Genomic DNA, 15,986 nt, shown 5'->3' with positions numbered 1-15,986 from the left:
ATTTCGCTGCATCGTTAATTGGGAGCATTTGTGCTATGAGGAATATGCAGAATATGGTGATAGAAACAATCATATGGTGATAGAAACAAAAGTTTATGAAATCTCTCTGGGCTTCCCTACTCATCAGCACTGCCTGTTGCTGGCACATTCAGGTCCAGACAAAACAAAGCACATGACCCAGGAGCCATGAGGTGTAAAGACCAGTCTGAAAGCCTTTATTAGGGTTTACCCAGAATTGCCTCAGATAAGAGACTCGAGAAGCACAGTATTCTGAATGACCCAGTATGTCAGACTTATAGTAAAACCCCAAGAAAAGCAGGCTGAACCTTCAAAGAAAAACCCAAAACAATTCTGGTTTTCTCAATTCAGTGAAGTTATCCAGGCCCCAAAAGTTTATGTAGATGGGGCAAATGGAAATGAGAAACTGCCCTCTGCAGATGTGGGTAAATTGAAGTTACTTGGGAGGGAAAGAAAGTCACCGGTCTAGAAGATGGTAATACACCTCAGAAACATGGATCACACCACAGGATTCTACAGCTGCTTTCAAATCTTGCAAAAAGCGAGATGTTTGGAATTTTCAAAAACTCAACATACACATTTGGTGTGGATACAAGGAGAACTTATGCAGCTGAAAGCCAGCTGTGGGCCCCAGGAAGTTAGCATCCTTGACGCTTGGGAGAAGAACAGGAGACCCCTGGAACTTCTCTGAAGTGCCTGCTGTGGTACCCCAGCTCTCCATGTGACTATTTCTTTTCCATAAATTGTCTGAAATGAGAGTGAGACTGACCATCAGCAGTTGGCTGCTGAGAGTAGAATTGATGTGTGCTTGCCCCACCCAGTTCTTGAAACTTGGGTCATTTTTATCGATTGCATCTAAACAAATCAATTCTTTACTGCTCTGAAGCTATTCCGTTTTGAATGAGAGAGTATAAAGTTCTTTTGATCTAATTTTCACATCATCATTAACTGCATATAATTGAATCTCTAACAAGCTAAAATTCAGTCCTGTTCGTATGCAGCCCACGGATACAATATTTTACTCTGGGACTTAGTGTTTGAAAATATTAAATTCCCTTTTCCCTGACATCTGCTGTAGTTTCACACTTTAGAATGATGAAGAACTCAGTCTCACAGACCTAATACCTGGACAAAAGGCCTTAATACTTCCAGATTTGTGAGAGAAAGAAACAGTGATATTTTGCATTTGCCCAGTTGTGTAAACTGCTCAAACCACATCTGGCCTCACTGTCCACCTCGTACGATGTTGATAACTTTTATCAGTACGTTTGGTCATTCAATTCTAGGCTATGTCTAAATGTCCAGTTTGGGGGCAGGGCCAGTCTTCACTGGCTCTCTAACTTAGAATAGAGGGGAGAGCATACACAGTAGCAGAAAAAGTATATTACTTCCATGTGCAATCTACAAAAGACAAACTTGTAGAAACATAGTAGAACGGTGGTTACCAGGGGCTGAGTGGGGGAAATGGGATGTTGTTCAAAGGGTATACACTTTCAACTAGAAGATGATTACATTCTGGAGATCTAATGTACAGCATAGTGATTATGGTCAACAATATTGTATTATAAGCTTCAAATTTTCTAAAAGATTAGATCTTAAATGTTCTCACCACAAAAAAGAAATGATAATTATGTGACATGATGGAGGTATAAGCTAAGGCTACATACTGTAATATATAAATGTATTAAATCAACACATTATACTATCAATTATATTTCAAAAATTTTGATTAAAAAACATCACTATCAGAAAAAAAGAAAAGAAAAATCATACCAATGTTTCAAATATATTTTTCTATGTTATTTATTACCTGTTGTGAAATGTTCTCAAATTACATTTGATCCGAACAGCCTGAAGAGTATTAGGAGACAAATACTTAACTACATCACTGACCATTTGAGATATTCCCAACACTGTCCACTTGTGGGGGTCATCTCCATGACCACTGCTTTCCTTGGCCCTCTGATGCACTGCTTCACCACAGTTTCAAAGAAACACAATCCCATTTGGCTCTGAATCCTACTTCACAAATACCCAAATCATTGCCAATATCAATCCAGTAAGATGCAAAGCTTAAGAATCCCAAATCTCACCTTCTACTTATTGGCCAGAATTTTTTTTTAAAGGTGGGGGGGGGTGCTATTTATACCCCTTCACACATCATTACAGTTTTATTGGAAAAGTTTCAATATGTGCCCTATTCTGACATAAGTGCTTCTTGTACTTATCTGTGGGCCTATTCATGATAGAGCTATGGCTGGGGTTTGCTGTGGCTTCTCTGTCTTTACTGAGGATAGGACCTAGGAGGTAGGAAACAAGTTCTAAAAGAATCTCTGAAAATGCTTTTCAGAGCAGGAGTAGAGGTTTTCTCTCAGGACCAACTGGTAGCCCTTCTCAGGTCATAGGTCATCCTAAAAATGACTAATTTGCAGCATGTGGTTATGAAATGCACCATTTCCACAATCATGGAGACAAAGGCCCTTTTTGTATCACAGAAAGCAAATGATGTGCCTACACACAGGAGAATCTCACAAATGTCTGGCAAACTTACCTGTTCCTCTCTCAAGGTGCATAATCTTCCAGGGCTGCTTCTAAGGTACAGAGTAACTTTAGCTTGCTTTGTTCCATTTTGATTAGTTGAAGCCACTTGAAACCAAAATAATACAAAAACACTGGGCTATGCCTTCAATGAGCAATAATGCAAAGTTACATCTATGAAGTCTCTGGGTAGAAACACAAGACTCTCTCATTTCTTTGAACACTCACTCCACTTAGGTTCAGAAGGCAGGCTTGAGCTTGCCGACATTCCATTTCAGAACTGTATTGAGTATAACCAAAGAACTCTGCTGATCCTGAGGTCAACTGTAAATACACAATTGCTTCAAAGATAAGCTCAGCTCTCTGGGGGAATGGATTTTTGTGAGCTGAAACAAAATCCATTATTACTGACAATAACCTTGGACATAATAGAAATACTTGAAAATTTTGGCAGCTGACGCTTCAGTATTAGGATTAATTAGATTCTCTTAAAATATGAATTGTTTCCTTATATCTAGTGCATATTGTCTATAAAAACATGTCACATTTAGTCCATGTGAATAGTTCCAACACTGCCAAATTATTGATGTTCCAGAAAGGGGGTCCTAAGGGAAATGCAGAACCAACCATACTTGTTAAAACACCCTGATTTCCTTGCTCAAATATTCGTTCTTACAAAAGATGCTAGGACCTGATCTCTAAACTTAAACACTTTTCCAATTATTTTAGCCTGAAAAATAAGGAAATTAGGTCACTAAGCACCATATTCTAGCCTGAGAAAGGAAGGTGGTGATTGTTAAATGGGCAGGGACATGGGTGGGCACAGTAGGATAGCAGAGTGAAGCTCAGAGGTGTGGAAGGTCTTTTCAAAAAGCTACACAATGGTACCCCATCAGATAAGTTCTGGACTGTTCAGACACTTAGGAGGTGAAGTGGAGAATGAGAAATTAAAATAAATTTGGTCCACTAGTGGGTTTAACACACTGTTTAAGAAAAATAAACATGAATGTCTTCAGAAAGGGTAAACTCTTGCTATTGTGCAAATTTTCCACTTTTCCCAGTTGTCTTACATCTGACTTCTTCAAGGCATTTGATTCTGGACTCCTGCATTAGCTTCATTCTGATTTCTAGGCCCTAGAGATTTGGCTTTAATTGCTCCCTGAGAAACAGCTACTAGTATTATTATTTTTTTTTAAGATTCCCAAGTGATCCTCATGTGCAGCCATAGTGGAGAGCAACTGCTCTAGGACTATCTAGATTGGAAATGGAAAGGATGGTTTGTAAGCCAAGTGCCAGAGTGACTATAAATGACCTCAGAGAGCTTCTCTCCTCCATTACATCTTCAAGAGGCTGTATGATGAGCTCAGTGCTTATTCCAACAGCTCAGGCCAACAAATGTATTTGGGATGTCAATCATGTATGTTCCTGGTGTTGTGGTAAGTACCGAGGATGTGAAGATGACAAAGATGGTATCCCCAACCTGTCAGACAGAGCTGTGTTCTAAGAGAATCAGTCATGTTCGCAGAGGATTTCAATAGCACATCGTAGATGTAGGGATCTATGTGATACATAGGACATTCTAGGAAAACAAAGGAAAGAGAAGGAACTATGTACAGTGCTAGAGGAGGAGAAGAGAACTGACCTGAGACTTTAAACATGAAGATCTAGTCTCAAGCTAAAGAAGGAGATGTTGAAGGGGTTGTGAGCAGTGGCTTCAGGTTAGGAAATGATGATGTTTGCAGAGGGTAGTAAAGAACCTTGGTGAGTAAAGTAATGCATGTCAGTGGAGAGCAGCACATATCAAACCATAAAGGACTTCACATGCCATGCTGCACTCCTAGAGTCAGTCCTGAAGGTAGTGGGAGCTTCAAAGCAGTTAGACAGGGGTCACTTACTTTACCTGTGGCTCTTGGGCACTTTGCAGATGATGGACTTGGCAGGGGCAAGGCTAGAGGCATGGAGGCCAGTTACTCAGGCAATTGCAATGGTGATAGAGATGTGGTTGCTGGAGCCACCAGCAAGGTTTCTTAGGGAAGATGTGGGGAGGAGTCTGAGCACAGCAGGGTAGGGAATCCCAAACAAGTTACCCCCCAAATCAGACAGTTACCACACAGAGTTAACCCTGTAGTAGAATCCATGCATTGCTCTGAAAAGTGAGTTGCATTAATTCAATCTCAGAGTAATTTTGTTCTTGAGGAACTGTGAAGGATTTTACTCCAATATAACTTTATCTCAGTATTATAATTTCTAATGATAATAATAACAACAACAATATGTTGCAGATTCCATCTTTAAAGGTATTTCATTTTCCAAATGATGCCTGATGAGGTCTTATTTTGGCATTTAAAAGGGTACAAGTTAAAGAGTTATGTCACCCTTTCTGGGGTTTAGAAAAGTCTGTTGAGTAATGTACCACAAACGGTGCTATTGAAGGCTAGGAGTGATGCATTTCTTTGTGATGTTATCTCTGCTTATATTGACAGCCATTTTTGATTTATATAAAATGGGATCCATAATGGCAATGAACTTACTTTGGGAATGGAACTAAGTTGCTTTTAAGTGGCAGTTTCCCTGTCTTCTTAAATTGCATTTCTTTCTGCATTCTTTCCACAACATTTAATTACTTCTAAGAAATGTATCTTCAGTTTATTTGCTTGTCACTTTAATCTCATTAAATAAGTACCTTTAAGTGGCACTGTTGTGTGATGTTTCCCTGAGACATCTAAATTTCCACTGCACACCACTTTAACCATTTGAAAAACTATATAAAAGAAGATAACAAACATGGTGGACACTAGCTAGACAATGAAAGTCAATCTTAAGTTTCCAAATAAGAGTTGTCCCCTCTTGTGGTGGAAACATGGACTTGAAATGTGTCTCATGTGGACGAAGTCATGGCCATGAAACATTATGCCAGAACACTTAGGTTGTTTTCACTGCCATGGACCTCACATCAAAGGTACCCCCAGCCCTGCCTATCAGCTCCCTAATAGTGCTCAAACCCACCCCTGCTGGCACCCTTCGTGTAGTCTCTTTACTCTTGTCCATTTCACTGCAGCCCAGCTCAGAATCATACCGCCTACAAGGTAAAAAGTCGGTCTCCCATCTCATAGGCCACACCCCCTTCATCTAAACCTACCCACTTCCCTAGACTCTCCCCAACCACACAGGATGCCCCCTGTGTGTGATTATGCTGCACAGGAACCATCCTGGTGTTTATTACACATGGTTTTCCCTCCATCCCTAATAATTCCTATCATCAATTACATTTGTTGTAACATATCAGGTCTTTAACATGTCTTTCATTCACCTTATATTCCCTTCCAGTTAGCATTCCATTCTTTGCCCCTCTTCTACTCAAAACTCACTGAAGAGTTGTCTATACTAGAAATCTCTGCTGCCTTTCCTTCCTTCTCTTGGACCCACTCCAGTCTGGCTTTCACTGCCTACATCCCAAAGAAGCCTTTCTTCTAGATGCTACTGCACAATGCCCAATCGAACAATCAGCTCTCAGTCCTTATTTGACCACATCTCCCTTCTTACAACACTTCCTCCTCTTGGCCTCAGGATGCTGCCCTCTTTGTTCTTCCTATATTCACTGACCTCCTCCTCTCACTTGCCCCCACCCCCTTGCCTTTCTAAACTTACACAGGGCACAGTCCAGGGACCTTTTTTTGGTTTATATTCAATCCCTAAATGATATCAACCAATCTAATGGCTTTAAATGTCTCCCATATATGAAAAACTTGAAGTTCATGTCTCTAGCCCCAATCTTTTTTGAACTCTGGACCTCTGTATCCAATGGCTGTCTGGCCACTTGGATATCTAACAGGGCTTAACATGTCCATAACTGCACTGAAGATTTTCACTAGAACCTTTTTAACTACTGTCTTCTCCAGCTCAGCAACAGGCAATTGAATCTGTCATGTTTTCAGCTCAAATACCAGTGGGGGGAAGGGGGTCATCCTTGACTCCTTTCTTTCATGCCCATGTCAATCTACTAACAAACCCCACTGGCCAAAAATCATCCCTCCCCTGGGTCACTGCATTCGCCTCTTAACTGCCCTGACTGCTCCTTCCTTTACTAACCACCCCTGCCCCAGATTCTGTTCTATCCTCCACTCAGCAGCCAGAGCAAGTTTTAAAGTTTAAGTCACATTACTGTCACACCTCAATTGGATCATACTTCACTCCTACTTAAAACCAATCCCAGACCTTCTTTGACTTACAAAATAAGAGCCAACTGCTCTTCCTGGTACTACCCTAGGATGGCCTACAAATTCTTTCACCATATGACTCTTTCCCCTACCGCCCCACTGACCCTCTGATTATGCCTCTTACCAGTCTTTCCTTTCAATATCCTGGCCTCCTTGCTGTGCCTACCATCCAAGCATGCTGATACACTCGCTCCTCCTCTCACTTGTTCAGCCTTCTCCATGAACCGCACTGCTCACATCCTCACATCCCTCAGATGTTTGTTCAAGCATCTACCTTCAGTACACTCACTGTCTCCTACTCTAAATAATTCTTAATAGCAATTGTGACCCAACTGACATGTAAAAACCAGAATGCACCCTCCTTGAAGGCATGCTCTACTCTGCCCACCACAGGAACTCAGCACCTAGAACAGTGCCTGGAACATAGTGAGGACTCAATACACATTGATGCTACTAGCAGCAGGGCAATGTTCTCCACGATGCTCACATTGTAATCTCAGTTTGTGACTATGGATGTACTACATTACATGGCAAGAAGACTTTGCAGACGTGATTAAAGTTATTGACTTTGCTATGCTTAGGCCCTGGCCCAGCACCAAGCTTATCCTGTAGGTCTAGCAAACTTTGGGTGTCTCCTGGTCACAACATCCAGAAAGATAGCTAGCCTATACTTAGCAACCCCTCCCTACCTGGCCTTGTTTCAGCATTTAGCATACATTCAGCAACATATCCTTCACATCAGCCCTGTGACGTAGGATCCATTATTAACTCCACTTTGAGATTAGGAAACTGAGTTGCAGGCAGGTTTAGAAATTCCTCTGTAGCCACACAGTGAGCATGCAGCAACAGAGATCAGAGCAGCCTGACTCCTCTCTGTCAAAGTGATACCTAGTGCTATCTCTATAAACTTAACAGGGGTCCTAGAATAGGATCTAGTTTGATTATAGAGTGATGGCCCAATTTTTTTGTTTTGTTAAAATTGAAAATGGTCTGGTCTTGGATTTCATTTATTTTTAGGTTTGCTTTTTGGTTTTGAAATAACTTGTTAAATAAATACAAATGAAATAGAGTTTTCAGTGAACTGCTAAAGCCTGTTTCCTAGCATATCTTACTTTTACTATCATATCCCTTCTCTATAATATTTTATTTCATAGGACGTATTTTGTGTTTGATTTTATTTGAGCTGTGGCAGACACACTATTTTTAGAACAGTGTTATTTGAGTTCTAGATTAGGACATTCTTTTGTTCCCAATCTATAGATTTCCACCCTCATTCTTTCCCTTTTGATTGCACCTTAAATATTAGACATTCTGGAGAAGGTCCTGCAATGGAGAGCACTGGTCCAGGCCCTGAGGCCTGATATGGATCCTGATTCTGAAAATTAGACACATTTCCCTATGTTCTCCAGCCTGAACTCTTTTCACTTACAAAAGGAGTTTTTTTCATAGTAGAAAATTAAATAGTACATTTTCTGAAAATGCTTTCTAGAAATGAAGGAAATATAAACCCATACAAACAATGATAATTATTGTTGCTACCAACAGAGTTCTATGATAAGATTTCTTTTTACTTTTGATTCTAATATTTTGTTCTCAAATTTCACACAAATTAAAATATGCATGTTATGCAATCGCACCTTTGTAAAAATCCAAAAGCCCATATTCTCCTTCTCCCCTTGAACCAAGCCAGTGACTCATCTTGGAGCTGATCGCCAGACCGGGTCGGCTAGGTTGGTGCTGGCCTACTGTCCTCCTAAGCTTTGCTAAGCTCACTGCCTGTTGGCATGAGGAACATGCTAAAAGTTTCCTCTATAGAGCATGTAATTGGAAGTATTTTCTTTTGGTACCTTAAAAAATGTTGGGCATTACTCTGTAGCAAGGTCTTAATCACCTTAAGACCTTAATCACCTTAATCACCAAATTTTTGCTATATGCAAGATCTACCTTTCTGATCTCTGGCCTTCTCTGCACCCTCCACTTAAGATGTCCCATCACCTGCCGGTGTCCTAACTGCTTAGGCGGTGCTTCTGTGTGCTTTTTGATAATTATTACAGTGACCATTTGTCCTGGACCTCATGAACCTGCAGCCACAGTACAGGAAGAACTTGCCATCTGGGGATTCAAAAGAGAGAACTTGCCATTTAAAAAGACATTGTGAGTAGCTGAATGATTCAGAGATTGCACTTTCTGCTCAAGCTAAAAGAAAAGAACCATCCTTGAGAATGTGTATGAAAAATCTCTCTTCATGAAACCAAAGGTACAGGTTAGCACATGCATGTAGTCAGATAAAGAATAACTTTATCTATTCATTTTCATAAGTTACTTCTACAAGAGTCTGCTTTTAATTGCTAATTATAAAACACTGTTTACCAAAGTACATTGGGATGGTAGCTCCCATGTAATAAAATTCTAATGCACTTTTTCTTTTCCAATAGATAAACCTCTAAAATATATTTAATACAAATAAATGAATGGAAACAGATTTTACTATTATTATGTTGATAATACTCAATTTTATCTTATAATTATCATTTGTCAATTGATTCCGATAAAGTGATTTTTCAAATGATGATAAATTAATTCCAGTTTAAATTTAATATTATGCATTTTGATATTATATTGTTTCTGTGCTAGTTTTTTTATACCCTGTACTTCTGATTACTGGTCTTATTAAAATAATTATAATGATTCAAATAATACCATGTCTCCAAATGTGACATAGCATAAGGCTGACAGTTAAATAAGGCCTCTGTCCCATTATATGTTTGACTCATGCTCTGTTATGTAACTTAAAACTAATAAAAAAATTATAAAGGCTATTGAAAATGAGCTGCTGGTGACTCTAATCAAATCGAGAGAAGCAAAAGAAACAATACTCATATACTTTAAAAGCAATTTCACATTAATTATCATATAATTACCAAATATATTTTACTTATCAGAGTTATAAATTTTCTGATTGCCAAATCCACATACTTGTCACAAACACTGAGTATAACCTTGTATATGCACAAAAGCTCACACTTGCCTCTTTCCTTTGGCTCACTGACCAGTCTTGTGTAACCCTCTTTACCCTCCACCAGTTGTCTCGTTTCTTTTATGTATTTGCAGGAGTCAGTATTTCTCTTGTCCTAAAATGTTCAAGTTAGGACCTTGCATGCTTCTTCTTTCATCTCTATTTGGAACCCAATCACACAAACTCTTTAGGGAGGAAAGACAGAACTTACCACTCCTCTTTTTCCCCCGTAATCTCAAAACAAAAAACACTCTCTACCCCAAAGCATAGAATGGCTTTCAGAATTACATTCCCTTCCTTTATAGATTTGTTTGACTCAGACCTACTAGCAAGCTCTGTTTGGCCAAGGACCACTAGGGTTAAATCACTGAGGAGTGCTAAGTAACAAATCCTAGCAGTTACTGTCTGGGTTAGCCCCGCTCCCCGAATTTCCCTTCTCTAACTATAAGACTGGGCTAATGATGCTTAGCTTATAAGGTTCCTCCTAGGATTTACCTAAAACAGATAACATAGCAATAGGTGCTCCATATTGTGATAGCTATTTTTTTGTCAAGATTTTAAGTCAAATGAGTGTTAAGAAACTTTTTTTTTGCAATTAACAAAATCATTCTTAAGTACGTTTAAAGTAATAAGCAAGTGAGAGGAGCCTCGTATAATAAAGGAAATCAATAGAAACTTGTGCTCCCAGATGTTAAAATGTCTTTTGTGGCTGGTTGTTGGAAGCCACACCTTGCTAGCCAGATTTTTGAAATCCCCCTTCCCATTTTGCTAGACACCCTACTTCACTAAATGCAACTAAACCCACAGGATCACAAGTTAGAAGCAGTCTGGAAACCTGACGCAAAATTCCACTTACAGGAATATCTTCTAATAAACATAGTCTCAAATACTTAAAATAGTTATACGCAAGTATGTTCACTATAGGACAATTTATAACAGCATTATCGGAAAGAATATAAACATCCTAAATTAGGAAAATACTAGATGATGAAGCATTCATGCACTGTAATAATACTCATCCATTTTTAAATCATAAATATTAAAGAGTCTGTAATAACAAAACGACATGAAAAAAAAAGCACAGTACAAAACTGAAGGTGCGGTATGATCCCAACTATATAAAAATATCCATAGAAATAAGGGGAAGAAGACACCAAAATATAAAGGATGATAATTTCTGTGTGGGGGAATTAAGGATTTTTTTAATTGATATTCTGTGTCTCATGTATTTTTTGCAGTTAGCAGGCATTGTTTTAGGATTGACTATTGAGCATATGTCTTAAAAATTCAAAACTCCTCCAGCAGCTAATTCTCTAGGGAAGTTGAAGGGTCTTACACCACTTGTTCAATGTTAGCTTCCAGAGACTAACAATTATCTCTCTATTTTGAAGTTAACTTCAGAAAACCACCAAATTAAGTAAGAAATAAAGTATAGCTGTGTCTAATGGTTAACCTCCATATGCACATTACTTCATATTTCAGGCTTGCATCCACCAGGAAGTGTAGAAACTTCATGAGTATGCAAAGCACAATAATACATTCAACCAAAATCTTAAAAAGAAAACATGTTTCCAATCCTAGCATATTCCTTACCTCTTAAATATTGCTAAATATATGCAGTATGTCAGTAAACATACTACTTAATGTATTAACTTGGAAATGTAAGCACTGTGTATGATTTTACTTACCCAGCTTTCATTCACGGGAACACCTGGAACAACATACTTTATAGGACTTAACAGATGGGAGAGACTTTGGAAAGGAAAATTTTCATTGAACAGATAAGGAAACTGAAGGCAGGGTAGGCGAGGTGTCCACTCAAGAGGAGCAGCAAGGCAAGAATAACAATGAATGCTCTGTTCCAAGGGAATACTCTGAATGGCTGAAAGGGCTGCAACACAGGCATGTCCCGTGCTGAGGGACAGGCATGCCCCTCACTGACCTGGGTACCGGTCCCCATGTGGGGATGGTCACAAACCTCACTCCTCGGTAGAGACATGGAAATGTCAGAAGAGAAGAAAATGTCCAGAGGACAGAGAATGTCATGTACCTTAAGAGGGTCTTCCTTAATGGCCAGAGAGGTGTGGCCCAGAGGGGTCTCTGGGTAGCAGAGCCACTGTGTGCTTAAGATCTTTCTCTGATTTACATCAGTGCAGAGTACACTGTGGAATTTTTGGAGCTGATTTTTACAGAACAAGTGCTTGGCAACTTTTGTCATTAAATTTAATTTATTAATTATGGTCCATCAACTTCAAGTTACAATCCTTTTGATTAGCTGGAACAGTTTTGGGGAGGAGAAAAGTGTGGAGGAATATCAGCACCTATACAAACATTTACCTGGAATGTTTGTTATCGCTAGTTCGATGGAAAAAAAACATAGAATGCGTACCCTGATACTAAGGCTGAAATGAAAGAGCTTAAAGGAATCGATAATGCCCTATGCCCAGGTGTGTCTTGCAGACCTTCAGACACGACTAGTTTCTAGTATCTCCACTTGCATTCAGGTGGCTACAGTTCAAGGCCTTTGGATCAGGCCAGAACCGCTGCCAAGTCCTGTCAATTCCACATAGCGTGGGCTTGCCTTTAAAGGCAATCCCTTTGCATAATGGAACCAAGGAAGGCAATCAAAACATTGAACATTGTCTTGTCCAACAAGCAGTAACTCCTTTATGCCTGCGAGCTTTTGAATCTTGTTTTAACCTAAGTAGAAGAAAACACAGCTGATTCTGAAACCATTTCTGAAAACATAATCTGCCTCTTTTCTCTGACTCACTTCAGAGACCCCAAACGTGGCACAGCCTTGCTCAAAATGAGAGTGTGGTATAGGACAAGGACTCTATTTATTTACAATAAACTGAAGGGCAGGGGACTGCAAAGACGGCAAGTGAGGGTTTGTTGATGTACTACTCAGCAAAGTGTCTTAAAGGCACCTGTGCACTGAAAACCATAAAATAAAAGATAGATGGTAACTCACCCAAAGTGACTGGCTAAGTTCATGGAAATACAAAAGAGAAGGAGGTTTTTGATCATGATAAAGCTAGAAAACATTCCATTGTCCATTCCCAATGAGAATAATAGTTGACGCAGATGAATTTGGAATAACGGTTCCTTTCTTCAACTTGATCTTGAAGCTGAAAGGTACACAACAGGGAAAAGCATATAATGTGAATTTTTTTGTGTCCATTCCTGAAATCATATCCTACTGCTAGTACGCACAATTTACAAAGAAAGGAACCTGGCTGTCCTTCCCCAGCACGGCTCCACAGCAGGTTGTTACCTATGTCCACTGGGCAGTAAGTTGGGACATGGAAAGGAGTTACAATATGTCTTAATTTCTTTCTACTTTTACTCAGAGTGCAGACTCATTCTCCTAATTTATTTTTCCCACGTTTTACTTTGTTTTACTTTTCAGCTTATTATCAAATGACCGATTAGTCCTATTATTAGAACAAATATCTGAAATTATCTGATCAACTGTATTTTGCATTTGTCAAATCCACAAGTGGAATCATTTTACCTTTCTGAATATTTGCCACGCGTTCAAAGCCAGCAAGCTACTCCTTGTTCTGCAATGTGCTGAGAGAAAGTATGTGGAAAGAGGGGAAAAAAGGCACATTTAAGAAACAAAGCTTCTATAGGATCACGATAATATAAGAACTGCTTTCAAAAGAGGGTTGCCACATTCTCAGCATTCTGTCCCCATAACTAAATAACTTAATAATCCCTCCATTTGGGGAAGTCTCTCAGCTCTGTGCCGGGCCCTAATTAATGCATTTGAAGTCCAGGCAGGCACAGTCCCTGGGCTCTGCAACTAACCTTAGCGAAAGAACATATTTCTCAATATGCGCATAACGCAAATAGGTGCACATGATAGAGGAACACCGCGTGTTCACAAGGAACATTTTCCCAAGGAGACCCCAGGCAAACTCCGGAACTGGGAAACATACAACAGGTACTTCCACCTCAGAAGCGAAGGCCCTCGTGTCAAGAAGGGCAGGGTGCCATGCGGTGGTCTCCTGGGCGCGTGTCCTGAGCCTTGTCGCCAGACCCGGGCGGGAGTCGGGGCGGCGAGCACTCCGCGCTGCATGCGGGAAGCCCGGGCGGCGCCTCCTACTGCCCTCAGCCCTGATCCAGGACCCCCAAAGAGAGGCTCCGCTCCCACGGTCCCCTGACCGCGGCGGGATCTTACGGGCGCAGGTGGGCTCAGGGGCAGCATTGCGGAGCCGCAGCCTGGCCACCCTGGCGCCGGCGGCCGGGCAGGGTCGGTCTCCCGCTCTGTCCGCAGCAGCGCGCCCCGCGCCTCAGTCTCGCCGACCCTTCCCGGCTCTTTGCTGGCCCTCGTACTCTCCCCTGCTCCAGCCTCAGGTCTGAGCCTCCTCAGCGAGAAACGCGTGCTGCAGCGGCGGCTCTGAGACCCCCGGCCTCAAGAAGCCCGCGCGACCCACCCGCGACACCCCCGCGGAGTCCGCACCCACCCCGCCAGCAGCTCCGGGACACCGCGCGCCTCAGAGCCCCGAGGCTGGCGGGGCCCTCCAGGTGGGCAATTTCGCCCCTCCGGCTCCAGGGACGGCGGCGGGTGTCCCCACACCCCAAGTCCTACCGGCGGGCCCGCGGTAGCTGCGCCCTGGTGCCCCGTCCGGCCGAGCCGCACAGCTCAGGCCGCCCCTGCCCTCCCGCTCTGCCTTGCCCCCGCAGTCGCCGGGGGAAAGTTTGCGCTCCAGGCTGCCCCAGGCGCCCCGCCTGCTCTCCACCTCCCATCTCGAGCCATGCAGTTCGAGGCTCGGGAGCCCGGAGGAGAGGGATGCGTGCCCGGTCGGGGCCGCCCTTCCTCTCACCCTCGACCGCATCTCTTACCCCACTGCCGGGGAGGCAAGCCGTCGGCGAGGGTGCCGCCGCCGCCTCCGCCGCCTCCTCCTCCTCCTCCTCCGCCTCCTCCTCCTCTCCCCCGGCTGGCAGGCGCGGAAGGCCGGTGCGGCGTCACCGCCCCATGCTGCCAGCGCGAACTTGCCCAGTTCTCCTGGGCCGAGCGGATCAGCCGCCCCGCGCTCCCGCCGCCGCCCTGCGGCCCCGCTCTGCGCCGCGCCCGAGGCCGCGCGCTGCCCCGCTGCAGATCCCCCCGCGCCCCCAGTGCACTCTCGCGCTCGCTCTCACCTCTCCTGAGCGCCACATGTCGTCTCTAGGATTGAAGAACGTTCCTCTGCAGAGGCGCTCCGGTAGAGGCCGCCAGACTCTCACCAAATGCGCCCTCGGGCCGGCTCAACAGAGGGGGAAGGGTTCAGCTCCAGAGGCTTGGCCTGGTTTGGGATAGGCCATACTTCTGAAGTTTCTTGATGGCTTTCAGGAACATACTGGGTGCCTTGTGTAACACCACTGGTTTCCCGTTTTTACAGAAGAACTGGGAAGGGAGTGTCAGCAAGGTTGTAGCCAGGGCCAGTGCTGGGAGTTATTCTTTTTAAGTCCAACGCTGAGCATCCCCAACCTGGTGTCCTTACTCAGTCTTCAACACACTCCTCCATGTCCTCATCTCCTATTCTCTTTAGAAATAAACTCGTTTATGAGACTTTTTAAAAAATAATTTTATCTGCAATTCATTGCTACAGGAGGGAAAGCCAGAGCAAAACTGGATTAAATCAGAATTAAACCCTTACCTACTTGCAGTATACATTTGGCGTTTGTTTGTTTGTTTGTTTGTTTGTTTGTTTGTTTGTTTTTTCCTGAAGTGTTATTTCTTGACAAGAAGCCGCTTGTCAATGACAAGGGGCTGTGGGTCTGAAGACCTGAGAATAGGCCTGGGGTTGAGCGGAGGAAGCTCGCCAAGGAGCGCTCCTAGGACCCAGACATGGGTGCACTGCACCCATGCACACAAGGGCTTCAACACTGGGGTTTGTAGGAGTATGTCTGTCTCTGTCTCAGTGGTGCAGAGCAAAGAGGTGGCACTAATGACAACTGGAAGGAAATAAGGTCCCCTTCAAGCGACAAAACAAGATGGATGCAAAAGCAAGCACCTTCCTTAAATTTAAGATTGCAGCATCTTGTTTACCCAGGAGGTAGATGCCTCTTGACTATGAAAGCCTCCAGGAGAAAATGTTCAAGATTTAAAGTTAAACCACCAAGAACACGATGAGATTTATACTGTTATCCTGTATCTTTTGTGACACTGCATTGTTTATAGTCACTTTTAACAGAATAATTGTGAG

General features: G+C 42.5%; 1 protein-coding gene across 3 annotated transcripts in view; it reads right to left on the bottom strand.

Moving 5' to 3' along the window:
- Positions 1-15,263, bottom strand: part of GABRA5 (gamma-aminobutyric acid type A receptor subunit alpha5) — an 86,177-nt gene extending 70,914 nt beyond the window's left edge. The window contains exons 1-3 of one of the 3 annotated variants that reach the window (XM_078448934.2): positions 14,941-15,263; positions 13,307-13,365; positions 12,764-12,920 (exon numbers count right to left, since the gene is read on the bottom strand). In XM_078448934.2, coding sequence (XP_078305060.1) covers positions 12,764-12,849 — 86 coding nt within the window. In that variant the 5' untranslated portion in view covers positions 12,850-12,920; positions 13,307-13,365; positions 14,941-15,263. Of the gene's footprint in view, positions 1-2,569; positions 2,674-12,763; positions 12,921-13,306; positions 13,366-14,940 lie in introns of those variants that run through there. The other 2 variants (XM_060617917.3, XM_060617918.3) reach the window with 2 other exon arrangements.
- Between the last annotated feature and the right edge of the window lie 723 nt (positions 15,264-15,986).

Source organism: Panthera onca, chromosome B3, assembly GCF_046562875.1.
Source record: "Panthera onca isolate mPanOnc1 chromosome B3, mPanOnc1 haplotype 2, whole genome shotgun sequence".
Lineage (NCBI taxonomy): Eukaryota > Metazoa > Chordata > Mammalia > Carnivora > Felidae > Panthera > Panthera onca.
Note: the sequence above shows the minus strand (reverse complement) of the source record. Positions and strands in the feature narration are given on the sequence as shown.